The sequence below is a fragment of the Grammomys surdaster genome, unplaced genomic scaffold (genome assembly GCF_004785775.1).
Source record: "Grammomys surdaster isolate TR1022 unplaced genomic scaffold, NIH_TR_1.0 330, whole genome shotgun sequence".
Classification (NCBI taxonomy): domain Eukaryota; kingdom Metazoa; phylum Chordata; class Mammalia; order Rodentia; family Muridae; genus Grammomys; species Grammomys surdaster.
This window is the reverse complement of record NW_021604749.1, coordinates 1,316,358-1,343,011: the sequence shown is the minus strand read 5'-3', so window position 1 is coordinate 1,343,011 and position 26,654 is coordinate 1,316,358. Positions and strand designations below refer to the sequence as shown.

The window sequence follows — 26,654 nt, the reverse complement described above, 5'->3', positions numbered from 1 at the left end:
CTTCCAAATTCTCACTGACAGAGCACAGAGCACAGAGCACAGAACAAGGTCAAGGGGGGCAGTCCAAGTGGCTCAAGGTCACCTATCAGTCCAGGAAAATGCTTCTTCTTATAATACAAGGCTGGGCTCACCCAGCTCTGAATCTAGTGGACATAGAAAGTCAGACATCAGGAAGGCTGGGTGGAAAGGGCGTTAAGGGATGCTCTGAGGCTGGGAGGGCGCCTTCAGTTTGTGGCCAGGGAGGGTTGGGAAACTTCTTTAGCCACCAAAGCATCCACTTGCCAACTGGATTGGGAGGATGTTTGATTGTGAGTCCTTGGGGACCAGAGAAGTGAGTCAGTGAGCCCTGAATCTTTGGTTGGCCCTGGAGTGGGGGGTGACTCAGAAGTCACAGTGCTTGTGCTGATTAACCTCGGAGAGTCATTGAGAACCTCCTCCCCATCGTTTCAGTCAGTGATCCAGGAATCCCGGGCTGCACAAGAGCCGGGACCTGTGACACTCCTACGTTTTCTCCCATCTCCACCTGCCAAGGTTTTCTCAGTGCAACCAAAGATCCCGGGACGGAAAACTCCGCGCCTCCTGCAACTCCGCCTCCAGTTTTCTGCCACATGGAACACGGGGTCTCGGGACCCTTCTTTCCCTTTTCCTGATCTCCGCAAGCTGAGCTGCCTTGTTGGCTTGTCTGTCCTCCACTTTTTCTCTCTCTACCCCTTATACCGGCCTTTTCGAACCCCTACCTTGTTCCCACGCCTGTTCTGGGGGGTGTCTGTCTGCTTCCTTCGCCCCCACCCCCTCCCTCACCTTCTCCTCCCCACGCTGCCCTCGGCTCCTCCTCCAGGCCCCGCCCTCTGCCCAAGGCCCGCGTCCCTGGTGGCCCCTTCCCCAGCCCTGGTACCCCCAACGCCCTCCCTAGAATCCTGGGGTGTGAGTTGGGGACCCTGGCCCAGGGAGAAGGGAATCGCGTGAGGCCAGCTCCTTCCCTGAGCCGTATCCCCGCGCGCGCGCGCCGCGCCCCCTCCGCGGCCTCCCCGCGCCCGCCTCCCGCCTTCCCCTCCTCCTGGTGACGTCCGGGTCCCTGCCCGTCTGAAAACTCCGCGCCGCGGCGGTGGAGGCGGCGGCGGCGGCGGCAGAGGAGGAAAGGAGGAGGAGGTGGTGGAGGAGAGGAGCAGGAGGAGAAGCAGCCGCGAGCCCGGGAGACGACGGCGGGGCCCGAGCGCGGAGCCCCCGGGATAGAGCGCGCACCGGGGTGTCCCGGCACCCCGCTCGCCCCGGGCCGCCGCGGAAGATGGTGGCGGCGCCGTGCGCCCGGAGGCTGGCGCGGCGCTCGCACTCGGCGCTGCTGGCGGCGCTCATGGTGCTGCTGCTGCAGACGCTGGTGGTGTGGAATTTCAGCAGCCTGGACTCCGGGGCTGGAGAGCAGCGGCGCGCGGGGGCAGCGGCGGGAGCAGCCGAGCAGCAGCAGCAGCAGCCCGCGGCCCCGCGCCGGGAGCGCAGGGACCTGGCTGCCCATCTGCCCGCAGCCCGCGGAGGACCTGGAGGCCGAGCCGGCGGAGGAGGAGCACGGGGAGGCGGCCCCGGAGGAGCCCGCGCACAGCAGCCTGCCAGCCGCGGGGCACTAGCCGCTCGGGCGAGGGTAAGGTGCCCTTTGGAAAGGGGATCGCGAACTGCGCGGACAGAGAGACAGATGGGCGACTCTACCCACTCCTCCCATTGGTCTTGGCCACCCAAGTCCCGATATCCGAAGGGACTCTGCGCCCTGGCTGCCTCTGGCTGCCTCTGGCTGCCCTGGGCAGCTGCAGGGTCGTGCACTGAGCTGCGCTGCTCTGTGCGGAGTCTGAGGACCGCCCCCTTGGGGTCTGGAAAGTGAGCTCCAGAAGAGACTCGCTTTCTAGGGGGTCCTGTTCCCTATCACTTGCTGGGCATCCTCCTTGCTCTCTGGGTAGGGGCGTTGATGTCTCACTCCCCACTCGAGTGCGTGCATCGGATCGTGACCGGATCCTTAGCCGCTGCTCAAGGGTAGTTCTCCACGCAGTCTCTTTGGTCTGAGCTGCTTGCTGTGGGCTGAGAAGAGACCTGGAATGAGTGTGTCAAGTCCTCCACCACGTCCCTGGTACCCAAATCAACACTGAGTCCTGCTTGCCTGATCTGACTTTGGGTCCTGTTTTCATCTCTGGGTGTCTGCTTCTCCTTTCTCCACCTTCCCCAGTCCTTACCTTCCTCAGTCCCTAACCTTGCCATCTCTTGCCCTCCATGACCGCCTCCTCCTGGATTTGCAGCTTCAGGTTACTGCCCCTTGGTCGCAGCTGGCTGTCTCTGACTTGATATGGGTGGCCCGTTGAACTTACTGTCTGTCTGGCCACACTATCACCACACCTCCCAGTGTGCTTTGCTCTTCTCGGATGTGGATAGTCAGGGCACTGAAACTGTCTTCCACACTTCTACTAGTACCATCTGGTTGTCTAGGTGGAGCACCGGCTTGTCTTCCTCCCCTATCCCCAACTTCTTTTAGGGTATCTGTTTCACCTTTTTCTGAGCTAGGAGGGCAGGAGGTCCGAGTCCCTAACTACTGTACAGGGTCTCTGCTCTGCGTGGGAATGAGTGTCTGTCTGTCTTTAGGCTGGTGTGATATGCCGTGTGACTCACTGTCCATCATCCCAGTTCCCTGCAGAGAACTGCCCAGCATCTGAAGGACAGTAGCCACCAGGGGAGTGTTTCTAGGATCTGTAGGGAGGGAACAGTCCTTGTTATTGCTTGCCACTCTGGAAGTTCTTGCTGAAGAATGCCTAGACACAACTACACAGCCGTATCAGAAGTGCTTTCTGATGAGCTTAAGTTCTTCGGGATTGTCTTGACCCTTGTTGCCTGAGTGCAGCTCTTTGTGTCTGTGGGCTGAAGCAGTCTCAGGACTTGCTCTGACAGAGCATTTGGCTGCTCTGTAGCTACCAGGGAGAAGTCGTAACCCTCATCTGTGGTGAGGCTTGTGGATGAGAATCTGAGCATTCTCAATGTCCCCAAGCCTTTTTTACAGCTAAGGGGACCCAGGCACTCACTGCCTTTGAACTCCTGGAGTCGATCATGTGTTCCAACTGGGGGGGAAATGCTATTACACGTTCTTTCTGAAATTGGAGACCTACTGGGAGGTGGGAGGGGCTAAGAGCATGTAGTGCTGGCCCACTGTGGAATCAGAGAGTGTGGGGAGGGGACCATGGACTTGCTGTACCTTTTGCAAACGGGGTTCAGGAGGTACTTTCAGGGTATATAGACCACCTGTTGAGATTAGTGAGAAGGCAGGAAAAGAAACCAACTGCTGATTTCCTTGTAATTCCTCGATGTTCTGAGCAGTGATGCTCAACCCCTGATTGTGTGTTCACCTAGGAGTAATCTTTAATGTCCTAGACCAGTCACATCAGGTTTGGAATGGGAAAGGTGGGTTGGCAAGGTGTCACTTACTCTTTTAAACGTGTCTTTCGATTCCCAGTCATAGCAGCAGAGCTTGTCTGCAATTTTACTCTTACCTGTGATTCCCGGTATATCCTCCCACCGGCATCTTCCCATGTCTTCGTTTCTTCATCTTCCCGTGTAGCTATATATACATTTTGTTCTTTTTTTCTTTTGCTTTCCCATTCCTGGTTGTTCTCGACTGTCCGGTCTTGTTGCTGTTCCTTCACTTTTTGTCACATGCGTGTCACTCTCCTCTCTTCCTCCTTTCTCCCATCCATTCCCAGGAGCTGCAGTGTGCACAGAATGGCTAGAGCCTAGGGGGTCTGTCTGTCCTCCTCAAGTTGTGCCCACCTCAACCCCTGCCCTTTCATGGAGCTCAAGGAGACCAGAAGGGGGCAGGCTGTTCCCAAAGTCCATCAGAGATGGAGCTTGGGATACAGACAGAGAGAGCCACAGACTGCTAACCACCACGGAGGCCCTTGCAACATGCTGTTCATTTCTGGACCCTGCTTGGGCTGACTGCATGCATGATGCTGCAGAGGGATTCGGGGTGACATTCAGGAGTGTCACACACACACACACACACACACACACACACACACACACACACACTCACTGTGATTTTTCCAGATGGCTTTTGCAAATACCATGGAAGCGTATGCTTGGATCATGATGTCTGTCTCTGTGCCGTGCTTTGTGGCAGACTGGGGTAGGGTAGGGTGAACAGTCATGGCTTCCATGGGTGTGTGGCAAAGGGTGTCGAGCAGCTGTTATGGCTAGAGTATTTCCTAATCCATACCTAGCTGCTTCTCCTGGCTGCTTTCCCATCTTCCAACTTCTGAATTGTGAGCCTTTTATGTTTGGAGAGCAGCGTCCAGGTATAGAGATTGTACCTGTGGCTGGACATTGGAGGCACTTAAGAGAGTGAGGAGCACTCAGGTTTGTACGCAGGCAGGGTCAGAGGGTGGGTGAGATGAGGGTGGTGAGATGGCATCCCTGCAAAGGTTTGCTAGTGTCCTCTTTTCCTCTCAGCGTCTCTGAGCTTTTATGTATCAGCTTGATGCAAATTACAGCTGGGTTCTGTAGCGGGGTGTTTTCTCTTGGCCTCAGTAAGGAACGAACTTACTGTAGTCTCGGAATATAAAACAGAGAGCACTGAGCCTTAGATGAGGGAGAGTAGTGGGGTGTGTGTGTGTGTGTGTGTGTGTGTGTGTGTGTGTGTGAATTGTCAGAAAGATCAGCCAGCAGAAGTCCTTCAATAGACTTGGGAGGAAATGGAAGCTGTGGATGCCATACCTATATTTTCTCTTCGGTTGCTAACGTCCCCATAGTCCCAACATTTATCACTTGTGTCTTGAGATACACTGTCAGTCAAGGTACTTAGTAAGTTTCCTTTAAGAAGTCTAATTTTTTAGTGTCCTTGCCTACTGCACGCTTACAGTAGAATGCCGTTTTTGTATGATCTGACCCCTTTGAAATGCTGATTTTTTTTCAGCAGAGATCTCTCATTCTTCACATTACTCAGATAACTCCGGACTCTTTCAGACATTAGCAGTGACTTGCAAGAGGGTTCCAGCAGCGTTGGAGGCAAAGCTTTTCTTTCTATCCAAATGTTTGCAGAGAGAACAGAGAGTGTTTGATGGCTGATTTGTTTCCTCCACACTTCCAGTGAAATATTTTGTCTGAGCAAAGCACGACACTTTGTATACAGAACTGTGCATCCTTGAACAATATTTATCTCGCTGCAGATATATTGCCGACTGCTTTACCACATACTGGAAATGCTAAATAAAATAGATAAGTAGTAGTCATTTAATTTAATAATAAGATAATAAATACAGGCTAGATATCCATTATCTGAAATACTTTGAATTAAGGATTGTTTCAAAACTTTGATTGTTCAAGATACTTTGGAGTATTAGCATATAAATAAAAAGATAGGATAGCACCCAAGATAATTAAACACAAAATAATTAAATAAAATTATTATTTTCTTTCTTATATCTTATTATTATTTTCTCCTTTCTCTCTCTCTCCTTTCTCTCTCTCTTCTTTCTTTTGCTCCTCCTGTTTGTCCTCCTCCCGTTTCTCCTTTTTTTCATCTTGCAGTGTAGCTCAGACTAATGTCTAAATCATGACGCTTCTGAGATTCCAGCTATGCGCCACCACACCAGGCTTGAACAATTCATTTATATGATATAAATTTATATATGATATTTATATATCATAATTATCATAATTTGATATTTATATATCATAATTATCAAATATATTTATATGATATATATCTTATATACATGGCCTAAAGGTAATTTTGTACATGATTTGTGCCTGCATTTTAACTGTGACCTATCATATGAAGCAGGTTAAAATTTTCCACTCGTCATGTCATGGCTATGCTTGGGAAATTTGCGTTTTAGAGCATTTAAGAAGTAGGACATTTCACGGGTGTATATGCACGTATGTGGTCACTTTCCTGTTCTCTCTAGGCTATCAATTCATTAAAAACAATCTCTTAAAAGGTTGAGTAGTAAAATGCTTGCTCATCTTTAAACAGGAGGCCAACTGAGGCTTAAAATTCTTATTTTCTGGGAATTATTTAACTTTGATCCATGTTTTTAACAGGAAAAAAATATAATGAATTGAGTTAGAAAGCTGATATCAGTGTGTGTGTGTGTGTGCAACTTAGAATGCAAACTATCCTTAAGCTTACCTCTGTATTAAGACTCTACCCATCTACTCTTAACTGCTGGCAATGAGAGAGGTTGTAAATCTACGTGCAGAGAAGATAAGATGCCCCACCCAATGTAACTGTGAAGGGCGGGGCTTCTCCAGCCTTTAGATTGTTCTTTACACTCTCTCTCCCTTTTTATTCTCCCCCTGACCCTGCCTTTCTCTCTCTCTCTCTCTCTCTCTCTCTCTCTCTCTCTCTCTCTTTCTGTGTGTGTGTGTGTGTACATGTTCATGTGGGCATGTGATGTGGATATGTGCATGTGTAGAGGTCAAAGATTAATGTTGAGAAGCCTCCTCTGTCACTGCCAAGCTTAATTTCTGAAACAAGAGTTTCACTGAGCCTGAAGCTCACTGATTTCGCCAGGCTGGCTCACCAGTGAGCTCCAGGAGCTGTCTATTCCCACCGTCTCTGTGCTGGGATTGTAGGTGTGCCCCACCATGCCTGGCTTTTCACTAGGGTGCTAGAGATCCTCAGGTTTGTGTTGTAAGCACTCTACAAACCGAGCCATCGCCCAGCCCATCTCTTCCTTCTTTTTTTCTTTTTAAGGACGTATATGAGTATTGTGTCTGTGTTTGCATCTGCACAACAGAAGAGGGCATCAGACCAGATGAATCTATAGTTATAGTGGGTTTTGAGCTGCCACGTGAGTGCTGGAAATTGAACTTAGTACCTCAGGGGGACCAGCCAGTGTGTTTAACTGCTGAGCCATCTCTCTAGCCCATCTCTTCATTTCTAATGACTGTCTACCACGACAAAGGGCAAAGACTTTGGAGAAAGTGAAAGGAATCGGTAACCAATACCACCTGTGACAAAAACTGATTTAAAGAGACAGAGGGAAGTGAGGTCTCTCACTGCACCTGAAGCCCATTGATCCTGCAAGGCTGGCACACTAGTGAGCTCCAAAACTCTGTCTCTCACCACCACCTCAGTGCTGGGATTATAGAAGTGTCCCACCATGCCTGGAACATGTGATTGGCCCAACACAAATTTAAGAGTCAATAGGATATTCTCTGTGTACAGAGGGTCAGATTCCTGCTTTGTACTGTCTTCTCTCCATGGCCTGGGCAGGTCTCTCTCTGCTTCTCTGCAATTTGGAGCCACCTCTGTAGTGTGCAGAGGGAGAAGGGTACTGACTGATTCGTGAGAACTGGTTTGCTCTGGCCACAGACTGATGATGCTTCAGTGTCAGCTGCTCTCTCAGAAGGAAAACCTAGAATGTTTGGCATAAACATTTGCTTTTTCAAAGTTACTTGATTACAATAGCTTTTGAGTGCAGTGGAACATCTGAGGATCTTTTGGTGTGGACCAGCCTTCGATGGCTGTATGTCTGGCATTATTTTGGTACTTTGCATCCATGAAACTTATTCCACCAAATTCCGACCCAGCGTGTATATGTGTGTGTGTAAGAGTATGTGTGTGTGTGTCTGTGTGTATGTACATGTGTGCATGTGTGTGTGTGCACGTGTGCACATGTGTGGGACTGCTTGTCTGTCTGTCTGTGTCTCTGTATCACTCTATTCATCTATCTACACCTCCATTCCAGGAAGCAAGATGTTCTGTTACGCATTTCATACAAAGTTGAAACTGAGAGTACCTAATTAGGAATTATTGGTCTTTTGATGACTAGTTGTGGTCATAAAAAAGACAGGTTGGACATAAAAAAGAGTTCCATAGACACCATCCCCCTGTGTCACTGGACCCTGCCAGCACTGTGGGAGGAGGCTGCTGCTGTGCTCATATAGATGAAGAAACTGGGAACCAGTCCCAGGCTGCTTCTTGCTCAGTGCTGCCCGGAGTTCTGAGTGCCTTATCTGTACAGCTTTTCAAACCCCCTCACGCAGCCATATGCTTCTTGAAAGTCATTGCTCCATCTTAACAGATTCCTAAAAGTGTGCAGACTCTTGAGAAGAGCCAGATCCCGGAAGAACGATGTGAACAGCACAGTTGTAAGCTGCAGAGCTGAGATCTGAATCCAGGCAGCCCACACTCTGAAGGGTCTACTCTACATTCTCTGCTGTCTAAGGCCTTGCAGAGGTTGCCTTCTGACCTTAGCACTCTATAACTCCAAGGATCCCAACAAAATGCCAAACCCCAAAGGCAAGATTTTGTTTTAGTGTCTTTAGAGTCCAGCAAGATGCTTTGACATACACACAGAAAAACAAAACATAACAAGGTAACAATGATGACAGCAAAAGGTTTCTGTAATCCAGCAAATGAACACGTCCCTCATACCATGTGTCTGCCCCTTGTTTGTGTGAGGAGAGCACCAAAAACTACATTTTGAACAAAATTCTTGCGTTTGATAAACTATTAAGTATGACGCAGTGTGACGCTCTTTCCTCCAGTCCCATGTTGGGTATGTAGGCTTGTTCATCCCGCTTTCTACTGTGTTGTAACCTTTGCTCTGCATCCCATTTGAAGACAAGATTTTATGGCTCCAGAAAAGAAAGAGAGAAGTGTGGCCTCTAGTGAAACTCACTACAGAGTAACTGACCCGAGTCTTGCCAGAAAGGGAGTCCTGGATTCAGGACGAGGGACAAGGGACAGCGGGATGTTGGGTAAGGTTTCCAGACCAGTGGAAAATGTCTCCACAGCTGTTCCTGCCACTCCACTCTCCAGTCAACTGCCCAACTGTTATCTCTGGAGGATCCCAGGGCCTGGGCCATTGCAGCAAGGGTTATCTCTGTGAACATGCAGTCCATGTAGGTACTTCCTTCCTCTTGCAACAGGCAGTACTTACTTATTTGCCTCCTTGGGCTGTTCCTCTGTCATCCTTGTGGCTAGCCCATCCTTCTATCATCAACCAAAGACTTACAAGGAGGTGGGGGGGGAGTCAGGTGGGTGTCGCTGTACCAGTGGGGAGGGACCAATCAGAACCAGAGTCTAGAAGCACAGATCCCCGAGAAGGAGAAAGATGAGAGAGAACTTATTCTCAATTAATTCTTTTGAGAGTGTCTCCCTATCCAGTCAGGCCTCTTGAAGGCAATGAAGTGGATTTGTTCCTGCTGAAATCTGGCTTGCCACAGTCAGGTGACCCTGGCTCATCTGGGCTAATGTGACAGGGGATGCTAATGAAGCAGGGTGCTAAGATATATTTGTGTCTACTTGGGGATCTTTCCTGTGAACCTGGGCTGTAAAGTCAACTTGGATGTAATGGTTCCCTACCCAAGACATGTTCACATGCCAACTGTGATAATGACGTGCCAAGTAGGGGGACGAGCGTTCTTGACTGTTTATCTTGTATCAGACAACTGTGGATTGACTAGACAGTTGCACTCCTACCGAATCTTTTACCAGCCTACAAGTGAAGACTGGTGCCTCCTCTCTGTTTTTACTGGTTACAAATAATAACCTTGTGCAATGAATTGGGTGAAAGTTAAATTTCTGAGAAGAGTCCAAACTAGGAGTTGAAAGGTGGTGACTACAAAGACTGTCTGAGATTCTGTCTAGTTCACTGTTGTAAATCTTTTGACTTTAGCCCAGTTTCATCCCATTTACTCATGTAAGCTTACATACATCTATTCACCTATCCATTCACCCATCTGTCAGCCCACCAACCCATCTGATCATCCATGTATCCATGAGGCTCTCCTTGTATCCATGAATGAATGAACGAACAAATGAATTAATTAATGAATGAGTGAATCCATCCATTCAGTGCTCCAAGCCCTCCTAGAGGAGGAGTGTAGCAGGTAAGGGAGGGTTAGAATCACAATCACAAGCAGCCTGCCAGCTGAACATTCTTCTCTTCTGGGCTTGGATGAGAGATGACCTCTTGCACACAAGAGAAAGGCATTCTTTGGGAAAATGGGAGTGACACTGTCATCAAGGTGCTCAGAAGCTTTCTAGTCTCCTGCCATTTCAGAACCTCCTGACCAAAGGGCTGATCTGTTCCACTCATGAGGTCTAAGCGCCTCATCCTGTAGCTGAAAGGCTGAACCTACAGAATAGTAAGTGTGGCCAGCCAATTGCAGCCCAAGAGGCAGATTCTGTGCCATTTGTGATATAGGCCAGGCTTTGGCATTGTCTTTACTTATTAGAGGCTCAGTTTCCTTGTCTGAGACTTTGTAGCCTCATGGGCCTTGGTAATGAAAAGTAACTCTGGCCCATGGTCAATATCTGTTTTGCCTTCATACACACATCCGTCCATTTGTGCATCATCATTCCCGAAATCCATCTATTTATATATCCACCCATCCACCCACCCACCCATCCATCCACCCACCCATCCATTTATCCATGTACACATCCACCCATCCAGCCACCCACCCATTCATCCACCCACACACCCATCCATCCACCCACACACCCACCCACCCATCCACCCATTCACCCATCCATTTATTCATCTACCCACCCACTCATCCTTCTATCCACCTGCCTATCCATCCACCCACCTATACATATATATATATATATATATATATATCCCATGCACCTACCCATCTATCCATCCCCCATCCATCATCCACCCATACATTTAACCACACATGCATGTATTGCATATCAATTTTTCTGTTCATCCACCATCAATTCATCTACATATACATGAATGATCCATCAATTTACCCTTCTGTCTGTCCTTGCATCCATCCATCCATTCATGGTATTGCAAATCAGCCCATATATTAAGTACCATAAGGCTAAGTGGACTTCTACAATTCTTTTAAATGTCACAAGAGTCCTGTGTCACATTTTGTTTGTTACGAACAGCCAAGCTGGAAATGGTCATACCCTGAACCCTTCCATTCTTAGATCCCTCTCCCAAGATCATTTTTAAAAACTCATTTACTAATCGGTTTGCTACCTGTTTGCTAGAAATTTGTGATCATTGTAGACAGCTGAGAGTGGCCACGTGTTGCTCATTACTGCGACTGTTTTCAAGTACACTCTACATGATGGAGGTGGTAGATCCCCAGAGTACTCAACTTCTCTCAAATAGCAGGTCACTCAGAAGATGAACCTCAGGGATAAAAAATGGAATCCAGCATTCTGTAGTTGTGAAGTTTCCACTTTGTGGCAGCAGGATATCTAGAATCCCTGCCCCACCCCCACCATCCACTTATGTGTTCCACATGTCCTTACATTGTGAGTTCTTACTCTTTCTCTCTCTCTCCCTTCTCCTTTCTCCATGTACAGTCTAGTGAATGGTCACAAACTGAGCACACCCAAGACTCCCATACTCAGACCAAAAAATGGCACCTGTGACTTTGCTGGTGCATCTCTCCCCTGCTTCTTGGGTGGCACATTTAAAAATACTACTAACAGTTTTGTGGTATTTGAAATGCATATTAAGGAAAATATATACAGCTAACAAGGCCACCAAAATGTCAGCCTCAATGCTCTTGTGGCCTCACATGTGAATAACATGGCAAGAAAGTAGAAAGAAATTGTCTACCAGTCTATAAACATCATAGTGCCGAACCCAGTTTTAACTGGGTCCCAACTGAGTTTGGTGAAAGGCTGTCAAGGAGTATCACATCTTGTGCATGTCCATTAACCTGTTTGAAGAGTGTTGGCTGTTCTATGCTAAGGCTGTGGAGATGGCTCAGTCTGCAAAGTGCTTACCACACAAGGCCTGGATTTGATCTGCAGAACACACCTTAAAAACAAAACAAGCAAAACCAAACCAAACAAATAAAAAAAAAACTGAACAGATGTAGTGTGCTGGAGAGGAAGAGACGGTTGACTCTTTGTGGTTCACTGGCCAGCCAGCCTGATCGGTGAGCTCTGGCCGGTGAGAGACTGTTTCAAAATTCACGATGCCTGTGGAACAGCACCTGGCCTTGTCCTCTTACTTCCGGAAACACTTATCCCCATGTTCATGAATATGCACACACAGAAATGAGTACATAGCTGTGTTGTTTTGTTCTGAAGTCCCAGTGGAAAAGGATTAAGGTAGACACTGTAAGGAACCGTGCTCTGGGCTGTTGGAAGGGAGTGAACTAGGCTCTCTGAGATCCAGGGCTTTCGTGACTCTGCTGCTTCTGTACAGGCTCCCACGGAGGACTCCCAGGTTTCTCCTCCTCGGTTTAGTTCCCAGCCCTTCCTGTGAGTCTCTGGGATTCATGCCTCCTGTTGAGTCCCTGTTCTCTGCTTGGTCCGATATGTATTGAACATGAAATTAGCTGTGATGAATGAGTCCCCGGACAGACTGGAAAACAGCTGCATTAACTTAACCCAAAACCAAGACTGCAATTCAGAGTCGAAGGTCACAGAGTCACCACGCAGATGTCAGGAGCATCTCTAAAGGGCAATGGGGACACCTAATCATCTCATGAGGAGGGAGGTGGGAATGAGGAAAACCCAAGGACAGCGAGATCATTTCACACCGTCTCAGCACTCAACCGCACTGGCGTTCATAAAATAAACAACGGCTTTTGTAATGGAGAGCTCTTTGTACATTTAAGGATAGTATTAAAATCCCCTTAGATAGATCAAGAAATATGGTGGTTACCTCATTAAGTACCCTTTCTTCAGGGATGTGAAAGATACTCTTTCTATCTTCATCTTTACTGGTGAAATGGGGTTTTATTAATTAGAGATGTCATGAGAAATATTTTTTTGTTGTTTTGTTTTGTTTCCCTTTGCCAGACTTTTAGCTGTCTTGTGTGTGTTTGTTGGTTGGTTTTTTATTTTTTCATGAAGGACCAGGCTTTGCAGATGTTCAGTATGAAATAAAAGCCTATTCATTGCCTCTCATTCATACTGCCTTTTATCGCTGGCTGGGAAGAGACAGCTGGTGTCAAAGACACAGAGAGCCCCTTTGGCTCACAGGTGACTTCACTCCGAGTCTGATGTGAGCCAGCCTCTCACCTAGGTCCTCTCCTAGCATCCCACTTCTTAAGTAGAAGGCAAAGAGAAGACAATTTGAGGAGGGTGGGAACCATGCAAAAACGGGGGTTCAGCAACCACTGAGCGATTTGCAGGTGGGCCTGGCTTCTGTTACTAACTTCCCCCCCACCAGGAAGCTGGTGGCAGCTGGAGCTTTTGGAAGGTTCATAACTGTCAGCCAGCAGAAGGATCTGGAAGAAGACAGCGGTTTTTTGGGGGTGTTTGGGGGGAGATGATGCTCAAACAAAAGTGGATGCTGAAAGTAGTGGGGAAGCCAGAAGCCAGGAGCAAACCTAGCTCTGTGGGTGAGAGATGCACAGCACCTCCCATCTTCTGTCTCTCCTCCTTCTCCTCCTCCTTCCTGTGAAAGAAATAGGTAATTTCTAAACATCCAGTTGTTAGCCAAAACCACTGACTTCAAATCTTAATCTATTGTGGAGTGCCTGCTACTGCTGGACTCTGGCCTTTGTTTCTGGAAAGGTGACAGTTTGCAGGAGGAAGGTGTGACTTTCCTTTCTGCTGGGACTTCCAGCTTGCCCTGGGGCCACCCTGTCTATCTGTGTCACTTGAAACCACAGTTGGAGTTTGTGTGAGTCAACTTCCGTTTACTGTGGCAAAGTGCCCACTGGAAGGCAAGGAAATTGACTGAGGCTCAAGGGTTGGGATAGTTTCTTTACCTGGCTTTCTGCACCACTGAGCCTGTGATGAGGCAGGAGAGTGTGGTAAAGGGAGCCATCCACCTCATAACATTCTAAAAGCAGGAAGAAGGTTTGCTGCTGGTCACCTAGCTTGCTCCAGTGAGGCCTCGCCCCCTACAGACTCTATCCCCTTCAGCTGAGCCACTTTGGACTACACCTTTAACGTAGCGTCAGCTTTTGTGGGCCATTTGACAAGATTTGAGTTAACTCAAATCACAATAACATGCTAACAATTGTGGTTCCCTGTGAGAAGTCAGTGTGTGCCGTGCTAAGCGGAATATCAGGGATTATCAGGTTCAATCAGCCTTATCAAGTGGCTGCTATGCCAATTCCCACTTACTTTATTCCCTGATCTTTATTTCTCTCAAGAGACTGAGGACTGGGGAGAATAAAGAATTCCCCTGAGCTATAAGACAAGCAACACTGGAATATGACTCAGGCAGCATGATCTGGGAGCCTGTATGTCAAAATTCTGGGCTCCATAGAAAGGAGTGTATGTGTGTATGGGGGTGCATATGTGTTTGTGTTGGGGTGGAGGTGGAGGCTATGGGCCAATGTTGGGTATATTCTGCTCTCCTTGAATCTAGAGTTCTCTGATTCAGGACTCTGGCTGGCCAGTAAGACCCTGGGGTCTGCCTGTCACCCTCTCCCAGGCACCGGGATTACATATGTACCTTGACACACTCAGGTTTTATGTGCCAGGGTCTTCTTTATTAATATCTCTGGTAGATGATTTTGGCAGAGCAGTTTCTCTGAGCCACTGTGCAGAATCCCTCTACTATGAAGTTGGCCCCATCTGCCCATTGTGTGAATGGAACTACTGAGACCCAGCACCAAGCCAGGATCAAGCTGGGGTGTAAACCAGAGTGTAACTTACTGTTGCTAAAGGAAGATTTCATACATTCAGACCTGGCAGCCTCTGTGACAAGAAGCCCTGACTCCCATCCTCACGAATCTGGGCAGGGCCAGTGGCAGGCACCCTCCATCCACAGTGGGAATGAGAAGTAACATCCATGGTGTAGTATTTTGATAAGTTTCTGATTTGTATTAAAATAATAATTACAGCAATTATTACGGACTCGAATTTCAGGGATACCCAGTTGCTTACAGAGGGAAAAATAATTAACCACATATTCTCTGGGAAATGCATGGAAGCCAGGCCTGGCCCTTCCCTTCCTGAACGTCCAGTGGAGGTTTGGCTGCAGGTTGAAGGCCACGTGTTTTGCCAGCTGCTATTGTGAGTGGAATGGGTAGCCAAAGTCCACTGTAGGAGCTCTGGTGACAGAGAAGTGTGTCATCCCAGGGATGCTGGATTTGAATGGTGGCCCTGTCCTTCAGCCTATCAGATGGGTGTCACTTTAGACACAAACACAATGTCAGCTGGAGGAAAATAATTGCAACCTGTGTTTTATTATTAAACAGTCCAGAAGACACTAGCCTCTGCTGGAGCCTGGCCACACTGAAGGATGCCTAGCTAATTTAATTTGATTGCTGAGGTTCTCTCTATGAAGCTGATTGGACTGTAAGCTGCCTTGATTGTGAAGATGTATTATAGTTCTAACTTTTATTTACTTCCCTTCTCAGTGCTGGGCATGGAACCTGGGGCTGGTCCAGGCTCAGCAAACCCTACACTTCCAAGCTGCTTGTTCGTGGTTATTTAGCTGGCCCCTAGTTGGTGGCCATTAGGAATAGTGCTGCTATGAACATTCTTTACGAAGAAATTACTACATTAGAATTTAGTGTGTGTGTGTGTGTGTGTGTGTGTGTGTTTGACAGGCAGGGGGAGTCCACAGGGCTCAGAATATAACTTGCAAGAGTCAACTGCCTTCTTCTACTATGTAGGTCCCCAGGGTGGGACTCAGGCTCATCAGGAATGGTGGTCTGCAGCTTGTCTGCTGAGCCATCTCTCCAGCTCTACCCTGAGCACTTGCATAGGTGTCTTTGATGAACACACAGGCATTGGTTAGATAAATATCCATGAGCAAAATCAATTTACTTACTGTTTTGCTTTGTTTTTCTTTTCCAAATGTCTGGTTTGGAGATGAGCTGTGACTTTGAAACCTTACCTTCTTTCACACCAAGGAGTGGAGGCCGGTGATGGATTCCCAGGTTGAGGTTGCAGGAGGAGGCTTATGTCCGTAATTAGTGTTGTAGAATAGGAATCTGTACAACTGTGATGTATTCCTTGGTTACTGTTAGTTCCTTTAAGGCTGCTGGGAGCACCTGACGTTAACTACTTTGGGAAACGATGCCATCATTTAATTTCTTATGCTGAAGTCATATGGTCCAGAAAGCTGTTATCTTTACTCAGCAAAACAAGTCTGGAAGAATTAGGCCTTTTTTTTTTCTTTCTTTCTTTCCAATCCCCATCACTTTCCACTTTGATTGACTTCTCTTTATCCCTAGCTGTTCTGCTATTCTTGCTGGGAAGCAGATGAGCACAGCCCTGCCTCCCCCATCAGATCTCTAGCCTGCAGTGGCATGTGTCAGTTACATTGAAATGCTGTGCCGAAGTGTCCCTTCAGGGACTGCATATGTTGTGGGCCGCAGAACATTAGAGCTTTGGCCTCCGTCTGAGGATCTGGCTCTCTGTGCAGTGTCAGCATTGCTTGGCGGCCCAGGATCTGCCTTGCTTTCTGAACCCCAGTCACTTTCTATTTACTGTCCCACTTCTTCAGTCACAGCCACTGACAGGGTTGGGAGAAGGATTCCCTTCGATTCATCGTCTTTCGAATTTCCTTGGCACTGGCTAAATACAATGACTTCATATTCTTTCTGGGGCTTGTTAAGGAGCCATGTCAGCTCTGTCTTCCAGCCAGCCCTCCCCAGAAGAGTAACATTTTGCCTGTTTAAGAAGCCTGGCCCCAGGTCCTGCTGGTTACAATGAGAGGACTTCACCTATGTCACAAGAGGATATGCTTGCTGATGTTACTTTTGTGGGGGGTGAAATATGGATTTTTGCCCTGAAAGTGCACGTGAAACCCCAATTCAGCCACAATCTGTTACATATGACTCAATGTTGGTCAGTTTCAGTTGTAGTTTTTAACATAGAGTTATGACCCTGAATGTAAATTTCCTAGATATGAACTACTTAACCCTTCAGTCTAGGTGGCTTTGCTCCCCAATTCCAGCTTTACAGTTATTAAACCTTAGAACTCCTTATAAAGGGGTGTGTGTGTGAGAGAGGGGGGCATGGTACACGTGTGGAAATCAAAGGACAACTTGCAACACTTCTAACTTGAGTTCTGGGAATCGAACTCCGGTTACAAGGCATGGTGGCAAATTCCTTTACCTGACGAGCTAGATGAGCTATCTTGTTAACCCTGTGACCTCTTCTTTATCAAGCCTACTTTCTAAGCAGGATGTGGTAATACATGCTTGTAATTCTAACACCTGGGTGGTGCAGGCAGGAGAGTAAGGAGGTCAGGGCCAACCTCTGCTACATATGGAATTTAAGGCTAGCTTGGGTTATGTAAGACCTTGTCTCAGAGAACAAAATACAATGCAGAAGAGACCATGCTCTAGATGTTCTGAGATGCCCACATAAAATTAATGGTTAAGTTCATCTCAGAATAAGCTAATCTACTTCAAAAGATGAAATCTTCTGGCCTCATTCATAGAATAACGAGGTGTTGGACATTCGCTTCTAGAAGGCAGCCACATGGAAATGCAAACTGAGAAGACATTTCTAGGGCTGGGGATCTGGCTCGGTGGGTGCTTGCCTAACGTTCATACAGCCTTGGGGTTTTATCTCTAGCCTTGCTTAAAGCAGACGTGGTAGCACATGCCTGTGATCCTAGCACTTGAGTGGAACAGACAAGAGGATGAGAAGTTCAAGCTTATTTTGGAATACATAGCTATTTGGGGGATGTCTTGCTTATTTTTCTATTGCTGTGATTAAACACTATGACCAAGTCAACTTATTAAAGAAAGTATTTAACTTGGGTTTATGGTTTCAGAGGGTTAGAGTCCATGATGGTGGAACAAAGGCATGGCTAACCCATGGCTATGGGAACAGCCTAGAGCTTATGCAAATAGGAGGCAGAAAGGGGACACTGGCATCTTTTGAAACCTCAGAGCCCACTCCTTCATCAAGGCCAAACTTCCTAATCCTTCCCAAATAGTTCCCCCAGCTGGAGACTAAGTATTCAAAAGTATGAGCCTCTGCAGCCATTCTCACTCAAACCACCACAGAGTCCAACCTGAGCCACATCAGCCCCATTCCTCCCCACCAAAAACAAACAAACAACAAAACAAAACAAAAAAAAACAAACAGTAAAAAGAATCCCATCTACATCACTCTTATATCAAAGAAGAAATCGCATAGAACTTTCAGATGAAATGCAGTGGCAATGGGGACAGCTTACATCCCAGCCTGACTGGCATGGTTAACCAGGTTCCCAGGGGCAAATTCATAGCCCATCTTTAAAGCAGTTAGCTTCCGATCTGAGACATAGAAGATTAAAGTGGTAAAGGCGAGAGGTTAAGTTTTCCTTTTAAAATGGTTGTTGAGGATAAACTAAAATAGGAAAGGGAGAATCCTGAAAGAAAAAGCGGATATGGGTGAATCAGGATCCAAATGATGTAGTTTCAATTTATGAAAGCCCCTCATAGCTCAGGCCACTGGTATGCAAGTTTTTCAGTGATATTCCTATATTCATTTTATTAAAAAATTAGTCCCTTGCCCTGTTTTATTAAAAATCTCAGAAAATTAAGGGACTAGAAGGTGAACCATAAACAGACCATCCTGTACCTTGAAGTCTTATAGAATTTCTTGGAAGTCTACTGCACCTATCCTCAAGGAAAACTATTCTTCCTCCTGCAGTGGTGTTGGGGTTCTCACTTCCCCTGCAGAATGACCTCACCAGCACTGACCTTCCATTCTTCATTCCTGCATCTAAAGGTCCTGTATCCTATACACTACTTCTGTTCCTCTTTCCTCTTTCTTTTCCTCTCTCTTCCATCCTCTCTCCCTTCTCTCTTTCTTCTTTTCTCTCTCCCTTCTTTCTCTTTCTCTCCTTTTTTCCTTCTTTCCCCTCTTTCTTTCTACAGTACTGCAGATAGAACCCAGGGTTTCATTCATGCTGGTTAGACAACCACTCTGCCATTCTCCCATGTTGGAAACATTAACAGCTTAGCATGAGACCAGATTAATAATGTTCTTCTTCTTCTCCTTCTCCTCCTCCTCTTCCTCCTCCTCTTCCTCCTCCTCCTCTTCCTCCTCCTTCTCCTTCTGACATCATCTCATGTAGCTCATGTGAGCCTTGAACTCATTCTGTAGCTAAAAATGGTCTCAGACTTGCAAATCTTTCTGCTTCAGCCTGTATCTAGGATGGTAAGCCTGTGCCACCAGATCCAGCTCTTCTGGGTATTTGTATTTGATAGTGTTTTTTTGCCCACCCCAACCTGATACTATCATCCTGGGTTTGGCTATAGCATGGGTGGGAGCTTGCTATGCCAGTATCCTGTCTTCCCATGATGAAGCAGGGCAAAGTGAACTGGATGTACAGAAGCCAGGATCTCTGGAGCTAGACCTTGTTATGCTTCTCTGGGTTTGGTTGCTGCCTGTTTGTTTCTGTAATAGATGGATGATCTCTTTGTCTCTCAAGTTCTTAACAGCCTTGATCCTCTTGGTGTGCTATACCCTCTTCACATACGTCTGTTCTCCTGTACCCAACAGAGAGTGCTCCTGGAATTCATGTCACTGTGAGTTATGGTTGGTCCAGTGGCTATTTATGAAAATAGACTCCTTTTCCTGGAGTCTCTCCCTCTGTCTGGGCGTAACCTCAGAGTCTCCAGCCTTTTATTAGGTTCCTGTGACTATCACAGTTGGCCTCAGGCCCCTTAATACCATCAATGCATCTCAGTTCTGGGATAGTAGCAAATAGTGCTCAGAAAATGCTTTTATTTCCTTCAAAGGCAAGAACTATGCAGCCCTGCCTTCAGGGTCTCAAGATGTAGCTCCATGATGGAACACTTACTTGCCTAGCATGTGTAATGCCATGGGTTCCATCCCTAGTGACATCAAAAACGTGTGTGTGTGTAAGACTCAATATCCCTTAGATCCTTTAGAGTCAACTCACGCTACATGGTCTCCTGTAAGCTTTTTAAATATTTCGATTACATTTTGAGAACGAGTTCTTAGAATTTTGTGTATAGAACACTGATACTGATGTTGGGGGTGTTATTAATAAGGATGGACTAAATATATGTCTCAGTTTTTAGAGTATTTGCCTAGCATGAATGGAGCTCTGGGAAAGGCATACACTGGGCATGGCAGCGCATGCTTGGAATCCTAGTATCTAGACTGGAGGCAGGAGAATGAGAAAGTCAAGATCATTCTTGGCTGCATTGTGGGTTTGAGGCCAGCCTGGGCTACATGAGGTGTTTCATAGATAGATAGGGAGAGGGAGAGAGAGATGGGATGATAATATTCAGCTGGCTATATGCCATGTGTTTTGCAGTTAATGCTCTGACACCCTGTCATGTGAGTCTAGCCACAGCTGTTCTATAGTGAGTGTGTAGATGCAGGAAGTGATATACAGAGAGGGGGAACTAACCCAGCAGAGTTGCACAGCTGGTTAGCAAAAGGTCTGCATCACCCCTCAGCCTGGCTCGGGGACCCATGTTCTTCACATGGCCATCACCAATGCTGAGTTCTCTCAGGGGCCTTTGGGACTGGCTTGATATAGGTGAACTTGGGGACAGAATTCTTCCTTGTCCCCTTCGACCTGTGATGGAGTGTCTGGTATATGTCTAACCTGCTTCATCCTCCTCAGCAGATTATTTTCTTAGTCTCCACCATGAATGAATAATCCCTGGGTTTCCGAAAACTGAACAAAGGAGGAACTGTGGCTGTGGTCAGAGCTGTCATCACATCTGAGATCCACACTGGGCATGCCAGTCAGTAACCTGCTGTAGTGGGATAGAAACTCAGAGAAGCCTGGCTTCAGGGATGCCTGAGCTCAGAAGAATGTGTGTGTGTGTGTGTGTGTGTGTGTATAAGACAACACAAGTGTCATTTTTATACCATGCCACAGTGTCTGTGTTCATCTCAATTGGAGACACAATGCAATGGAGTGGGTAGTGGTAAGCACAAGGTCTTTGAAACTGGGATGCCTAAGTTCAAGTCTTGGCTCTGCCACTTACTACCTGTGTGACTGAAGAGACGTTATGTACAGGACCTCAGCTGCTTCATCAGGGAAATGGGTGTGTGGGACCTACCTAGTGCAGACGGTTCTATGGAGAGATGAAGTGAGTGGACATTGTATTTTATTGAGCATGTACCCAGACATGTGTTGCATACTATAAAGTGCTTTTTATTGTAGGTAGTGATGGTTCTGGGAGAGAACATGTTTAGAGAATAGGATTTTTGAATTCTAGAATGAGTTTTATGAAAGGCGGGCATGTCTTTCACATCAAACCATATTCTTTTGCTCCAGAACTGTATTAAATCCAAGCTTCATCTTACTAGGGATGGGGCCTCTGACTTCAGGAGAGGGGCCTCAGTGTCTCTGCAAGGCTCTGCAGTGTGCAGGGCAGTTTTAAACCTGTCATGTTGTTAATTTGTTGTCTCAGGCCTTGGCACTCAGAGCTTTCAAAGGGTCTCACTTCAGAGTCTGTCACTATTTTCCAAGGGTTGAGGACTAGCCTTTTTCTCCCTGAGATGAGGAAATATTTCCGAAGACAGCCTTGCGCTTTCCCACAGAAAGCACAGGCGGTCTTTGCCAAGTCTCAAGCGTCTCTGACTACGAATTCGGCAGATGGACAGTGAGTCTGGGCAGCCCTCCCAACACCCCCTCTTCATTTGGTAGAACTCAGTGTTTTCACGGCCTGTGTGGCTCTGTACTGCAGGACCCAACCCCAGCCTGGCATAGGGGCGGGAATTCTGAGCTCTATTTCCCATTTGGATTGCATGGAGTTAGACACTCTGCCCCAGAACTGAGTGAGTCAGGCAGGCTAGGCCACACCATGCCTAGGAGTCTTCCCTGGGGATTTCCTATTTGTCCCTGAGCCCTGTGCTGAGTTGGGCAGTGGGAGGTGGGCTTCAATGGTTATAAAGAAGGCAGAACCCACACTAGGCCTCCTGGCAGCTTGAGCAGGGCTGTTGGGCAGAGTCCAGAAACCTTCTTGCTGACAGTGACAGTCTATGAGTTTGCAGAGAAGCAGGGCCGTGAATAATTAATTGATCCTGCTAACTGAGTTGTGAAAAGCATTTTCGGAGAGTCCTATCTGCATATTCTCTGGGGGAAGGAGACAGGAGTAGGTAGGAATGAGGCTGCCTTCTCCAGCCCAGGGATACTGAATCTCCTCATGTCTGGTCTGGGGAACCAGGCTGTGGCCCCTGAACTTGACAACTGTGTGGTTGGCCTAGCTCTGGGAATAGTGTGGGCAGCTGGGCTCTGACTGGGTTGGACTGTTGCCACAGAGGGTTGATGAGTCTCCTTCTTGAGTCTCAGGTAGTATAGTTCTGAGGGACCCTGAGTCTTTAGAGGAGAGACTTGAAGAGACTCCTGGGCCTTCTATTTCCCTGCCTGAACAGCTGTAGAAGCTGGAGGGTGTAGGTGTTTCTGGAAGCAGGTCTAACCTTCTGATTCACTGTGATTGCTGAATGTGGCCGTCTGGGCTTCCTATGCCTGCTTTGTGTCTGAGCAGGCAGCACTTCCTGCTCAGTAGGAATCGAGAGCCACAGTTGAACCCATGGTACAATCCCCAGCCCCTTGTGCTTGTGTGGGTTGGATCAATCTCTTGGCCCCTCTCTACCTTAGCATGGGTAAGGGGATCTCTGTGACCCACCTTTGGAAAAATCGTTATGAAGCCTAATTAGGTTGCTATTGTTTAATCACCTTTGTGTCCTCGTGACTCACTCCCTGACAAGGAAACTAAGGAGGAGAAACTCATTTTGTATCTTGGCTCCAGAGGGTTCTGTCAGTTACAGCAGGTGGGTCAGATTAGAGAGGCAGGAACGTGTGGGGAAGGCTGCTCTCATTATGGAGGGCAAGGAAGCAGAGGATGGCAGTAGGAGTAGGAAGTAACCAGGGATAATATGCCCATGTCCATGCCCAGAACCTGCCCAGGAACCCACTTCCTCCAGTTAGGCTCCACCTCTTGAAGGCTTCACAATCCAAAATAGTGACACCAGTTGAGGACCAAGTGTCAAAATCTGAGGGTGGGGACATGGGTGTTGTAGACTCAAACTGTGATGTTTTTTTTTTTTTTCAAATACAAAATATATAAATGTTTTCTTATCTAAAATATTGCTGGTGTCAGTATCTCATGAAGTTCTTGTCACGGCCCCATAAGAAGGGAGGCAGAGATGGGCTGGGTAGGCAAGCCACAGTGGAGATGCCATAGTGGCTTGTCCAAACATAGAATCACTCCCTGTAACAGAAAGACCTGGGCCATTCCATACAACTTTGCTTAATGGTGCTGGAGTCGTTGGGGCCTCATGACCCTAGTGCAAAATGAGGTGACAATAATGCTATGTCTTCCATTAGGCAATTGCCCCATTCATTCATTCTTTCATGAAAAAAAGATGATTATCAAGCACGCATATATAATAGTATGTATGTCCTTGCAAGTAGACACATAAGTTTGTAAAAGCATTTCACAGAACATGTGTCGAGGTCAGAGGACAACTTTGAGAGTCAGTTTTCATCTTCCATCATGTAGGTCCTGGGGATTGAACTGGGGTTGTTTCTCTTAGTAATAAGCACCTTCACCCACTGAGAGCCCTTGATGGCCTGAGTATGCAGTCTTTTGATGAATCAGAAGTCTCTTCTTTGTAGATGGGAGAGAACAAATCACAAACAAAGACCATTTTACTGGATCCACAGATGCTCTACAGCAGGGCAGGTAGACACTCTGTTGAGGGAAGGGATAGATCTAGTTCAGCAAGCCACAAGATCTCCAAAGCAACCCTCCAACTGCACCCTCACAGTGTGAAGGCTTAGTGGTGCACGAATCACTGTGCATAGCTGTGTTTCAGCAAAACTTTATTGAATATCCTGGTGTGGGTGAGGATGTTAGAAGGTAGTACGTGCTCCAGGAAAACAGAGAAAGACCCTGGGAGGACGCAGTTCCCGCAGATTATGCCCATAGGGAGTCAGGACATGCTAACAGTGAGATGTGCTGCGACCATGGATATTAGAGTGGGAGCTTTTCTTCCATTCATCCTCTCACCTAGGGTCTATTTCCATCAGTATTTAAAAGAATACTGTGTAGTCTGTGCCAGCAGATAACAAGAAATGGTGAGTCTAAGGGAGGGATGATTGACAGCCTGAAAATCAGGTCAGTCCAGGGGACTATCCACATTCTCAGGGTTCTGAAAGAACCCAGGGACCAAGCATGACAAAGGTGAGCTAAGGACATCTTGTAGGGATGGCCAGGATACCAGGAGGCAGCAACTTTCCCTTTGATGAGAAAGGTGTATCCCGTGGGGCAACCTGCAGGAAGGGATAGAAGTTGGATGTACCTGGGGCATATGGAAGGCAGAGGGGGCTGTGAGGTGAGACCTCAAAGGATAAGGATGAAGCTAGGACAGGGACCCTAGCTGATGGGGTGTCATTGGGGTACTTGAAGCGAGGAAGTGGTCTGCTTGGCTTTTGAAGACTCCATCTGTTCCAGGCTTACTGATACAAGACAGAACACAGCATGTGGGTTGGGGATTTAGCTCAGTGACAGAACACTTCCCTAGACAGTGTAAGGTCTTAGGTTTAGCCCTCAGCTCTGGGTAGGGGTTGGGGTGAGGAGAGAGGAGGAATACAAGGTGAACTTGTGCTGTCCAAGCCGGCCGTGAGGATGTTCAGGAAAACTTTGCAGAGGTATCAGCCTTGTTAACTGGGGACATGCAAGGTGCGAACATCCAGGACTGATGCATGAAAGGTACATGATGTCTTTCAGACTCTTACTTTGCAACAGAAACTAAAATGACTTTGTCTAAGGCAGAACACACCTAGAGTTCCAGCACCCCAGAGGAGGAAGCAGGTGAATCATAGGTTCAAGGTCAGCTTGCTCTATATAGAACTTCCTCTGGCTAGTAAGTGCTTTGGTAGTTATCAAAAGGTCACAGTGGGTGGAGGGAGATTAGTCAGGAAGCTTTGGGACCAGTCAGGTGAGGGGTCATAGTGGCCAACATGAATTTGACTGTAGCCTGATAAGTGTTGAGTCTGTAACTTCAGGTGTGTGTGTGTGTGTGCGTGTGTAGGTGTTTATACATGGACCAGGAGAGTGTTGTTTCTTAGATGCTGCCCACTTTGGCTTTTTTTTTTGAGACAGGGCTTTTCATTTGCCTTGAACCCATTCATTTAGCTATGCCGACTCACCAGTAAGCCTCAGGAAACGTCCCCTGCCTTCCCAGCACTGAGTTATAGGTGCTCATCTGTTTGTTTCCTTGCTTTCATAACATGGCTTCTTAGCCTGGAACCCTGGTCCTCATCCTTAAACAACAAGTGCTTAACCAGCTGAGCCATCGCCTCTGCACCAGCCTTGAGGTTTGAAGACCTGTCACTGATTTAAGTTAGCTCAGTCGGGTCCGATCCAGCTGCCTTTGGGAGGTAAGGATGCACAGGGGAGAGATGGAAACAGAGAATGACTGCTGTCTTGAAGCTTAGGCTGAGAGATGTGGAGGCTGGGTAGCAGGCACCAACACAGAGTTCCGGAGTAGGAAGGAGTTCCCGTGTGCAGTGCACAGTGAGGCTCATTTGTTCAGAGGTTCTTGGCATAAATGACGCAGGGATCAGAGCAACGTGAATAGCCTTGGTGTGTTTACTACACAGGGTATTATGCACACATTAAATGATCACACTGCACTGTAACGAGTCATGTGTGCAGTTTATTATTTAGCAGTGAAGATTTGCTGGTGCCTGGGGAGAAATCAGGGAACCCAGATCACATCCTGCTGTCTCTAGTCTCAGAAGGACAAACAGCCTTGTCTTCCTCTCTGTGAAGGAAGAAGCCCCTGCCCCCAACACACACAGAGACATCTTGTTTTCCTCTGTGAGAAGGATCTCTGCCTCAGTCTTAAATCAGCAAGCTCAAAGAAGGCTGACTTTGGAGTCCAGGCTGGTTTTGAACCTCTTCTCTGTCATTCGATCATTCATGACCTTGGCTAAATGCTTTGAACCCATGAGGGGTACTTCTTCTCAGTGGAAGGTCTAGGTAGCCTCTGCCCATGTGTTCTTCAGGAGTGGCTTCACAGTCCCCCAGGCAGCTTCATCAGCGTTGTCCTCAAAGCTGGTCTAAATGTGGGGTCTGGGAACTCCTAGACCTACAGAATCAAATTTCTCCTTTACGTGATTGTGTGTGTGTATGTGTGTGTGTGTGTGTGTGTGTGTGTGTTTATGTGTGTGTTCTATATATCCCAGGCTGACCTCATCTTGGCGAACCTCAAATTCCTTATGTAGTTCAAGAGTATGAACTCCGATCTCCCGTGTGCACCATCCACACCAGTTTATTGGGTGCTGGGGATTGAACCCAAGGCCTTGTGTACTGTGGGCAAGCGTTCTACCACCTTGAGCTACAGCCCCAAGCCAGCCTCTCAGGTGTTGATGCTTAAGGACCACTGTGTAGAGGGACTCTTTGAGGTTTGATGGGCTTGGGGCTGGGGGAAGAACCTGAAAGTCACTATTTCAGAAGAAATTCTGTAGAAGTATCCTTTCTATTTTAATGTTTCTGGGGCTGGTGTGAAATAGGGTGTGACCACTAGAAAGAGGAAGACAGCTTTGCTTACTGATAACAGTAGGTGGTGCGGAGTTTGGAATATCACAAGGTCAGTTTGCTTTGGAGATGGCAGCTCTTGTCCTGACCTCTGTCTTGGTTCTGATTGTGTTATCAGAGATACGTATACTTGAGACTCCTGCCGGGGAGGGTGCCCAGAGGATAAGAGCCAGTGCTTATTGACCACTAACTGTGAGCTAGGTGCCACTTGGAGTACTGGCTGTTTGTTA

The 26,654-nt window shown here is 47.3% G+C and overlaps 1 protein-coding gene across 1 annotated transcript in view; it reads left to right on the top strand.

The window, feature by feature from the left end:
• Positions 1–1,092: 1,092 nt before the first annotated feature.
• The window catches only part of Xylt1 (xylosyltransferase 1), a 288,836-nt gene continuing 263,274 nt past the window's right edge, over positions 1,093–26,654 (top strand). Inside the window, exon 1 of the mRNA XM_028778238.1 lies at positions 1,093–1,633. Within this exon, the coding sequence (XP_028634071.1) occupies positions 1,286–1,633 (348 nt within the window). The 5' untranslated portion in view covers positions 1,093–1,285. The remainder of the gene's footprint in view (positions 1,634–26,654) is intronic.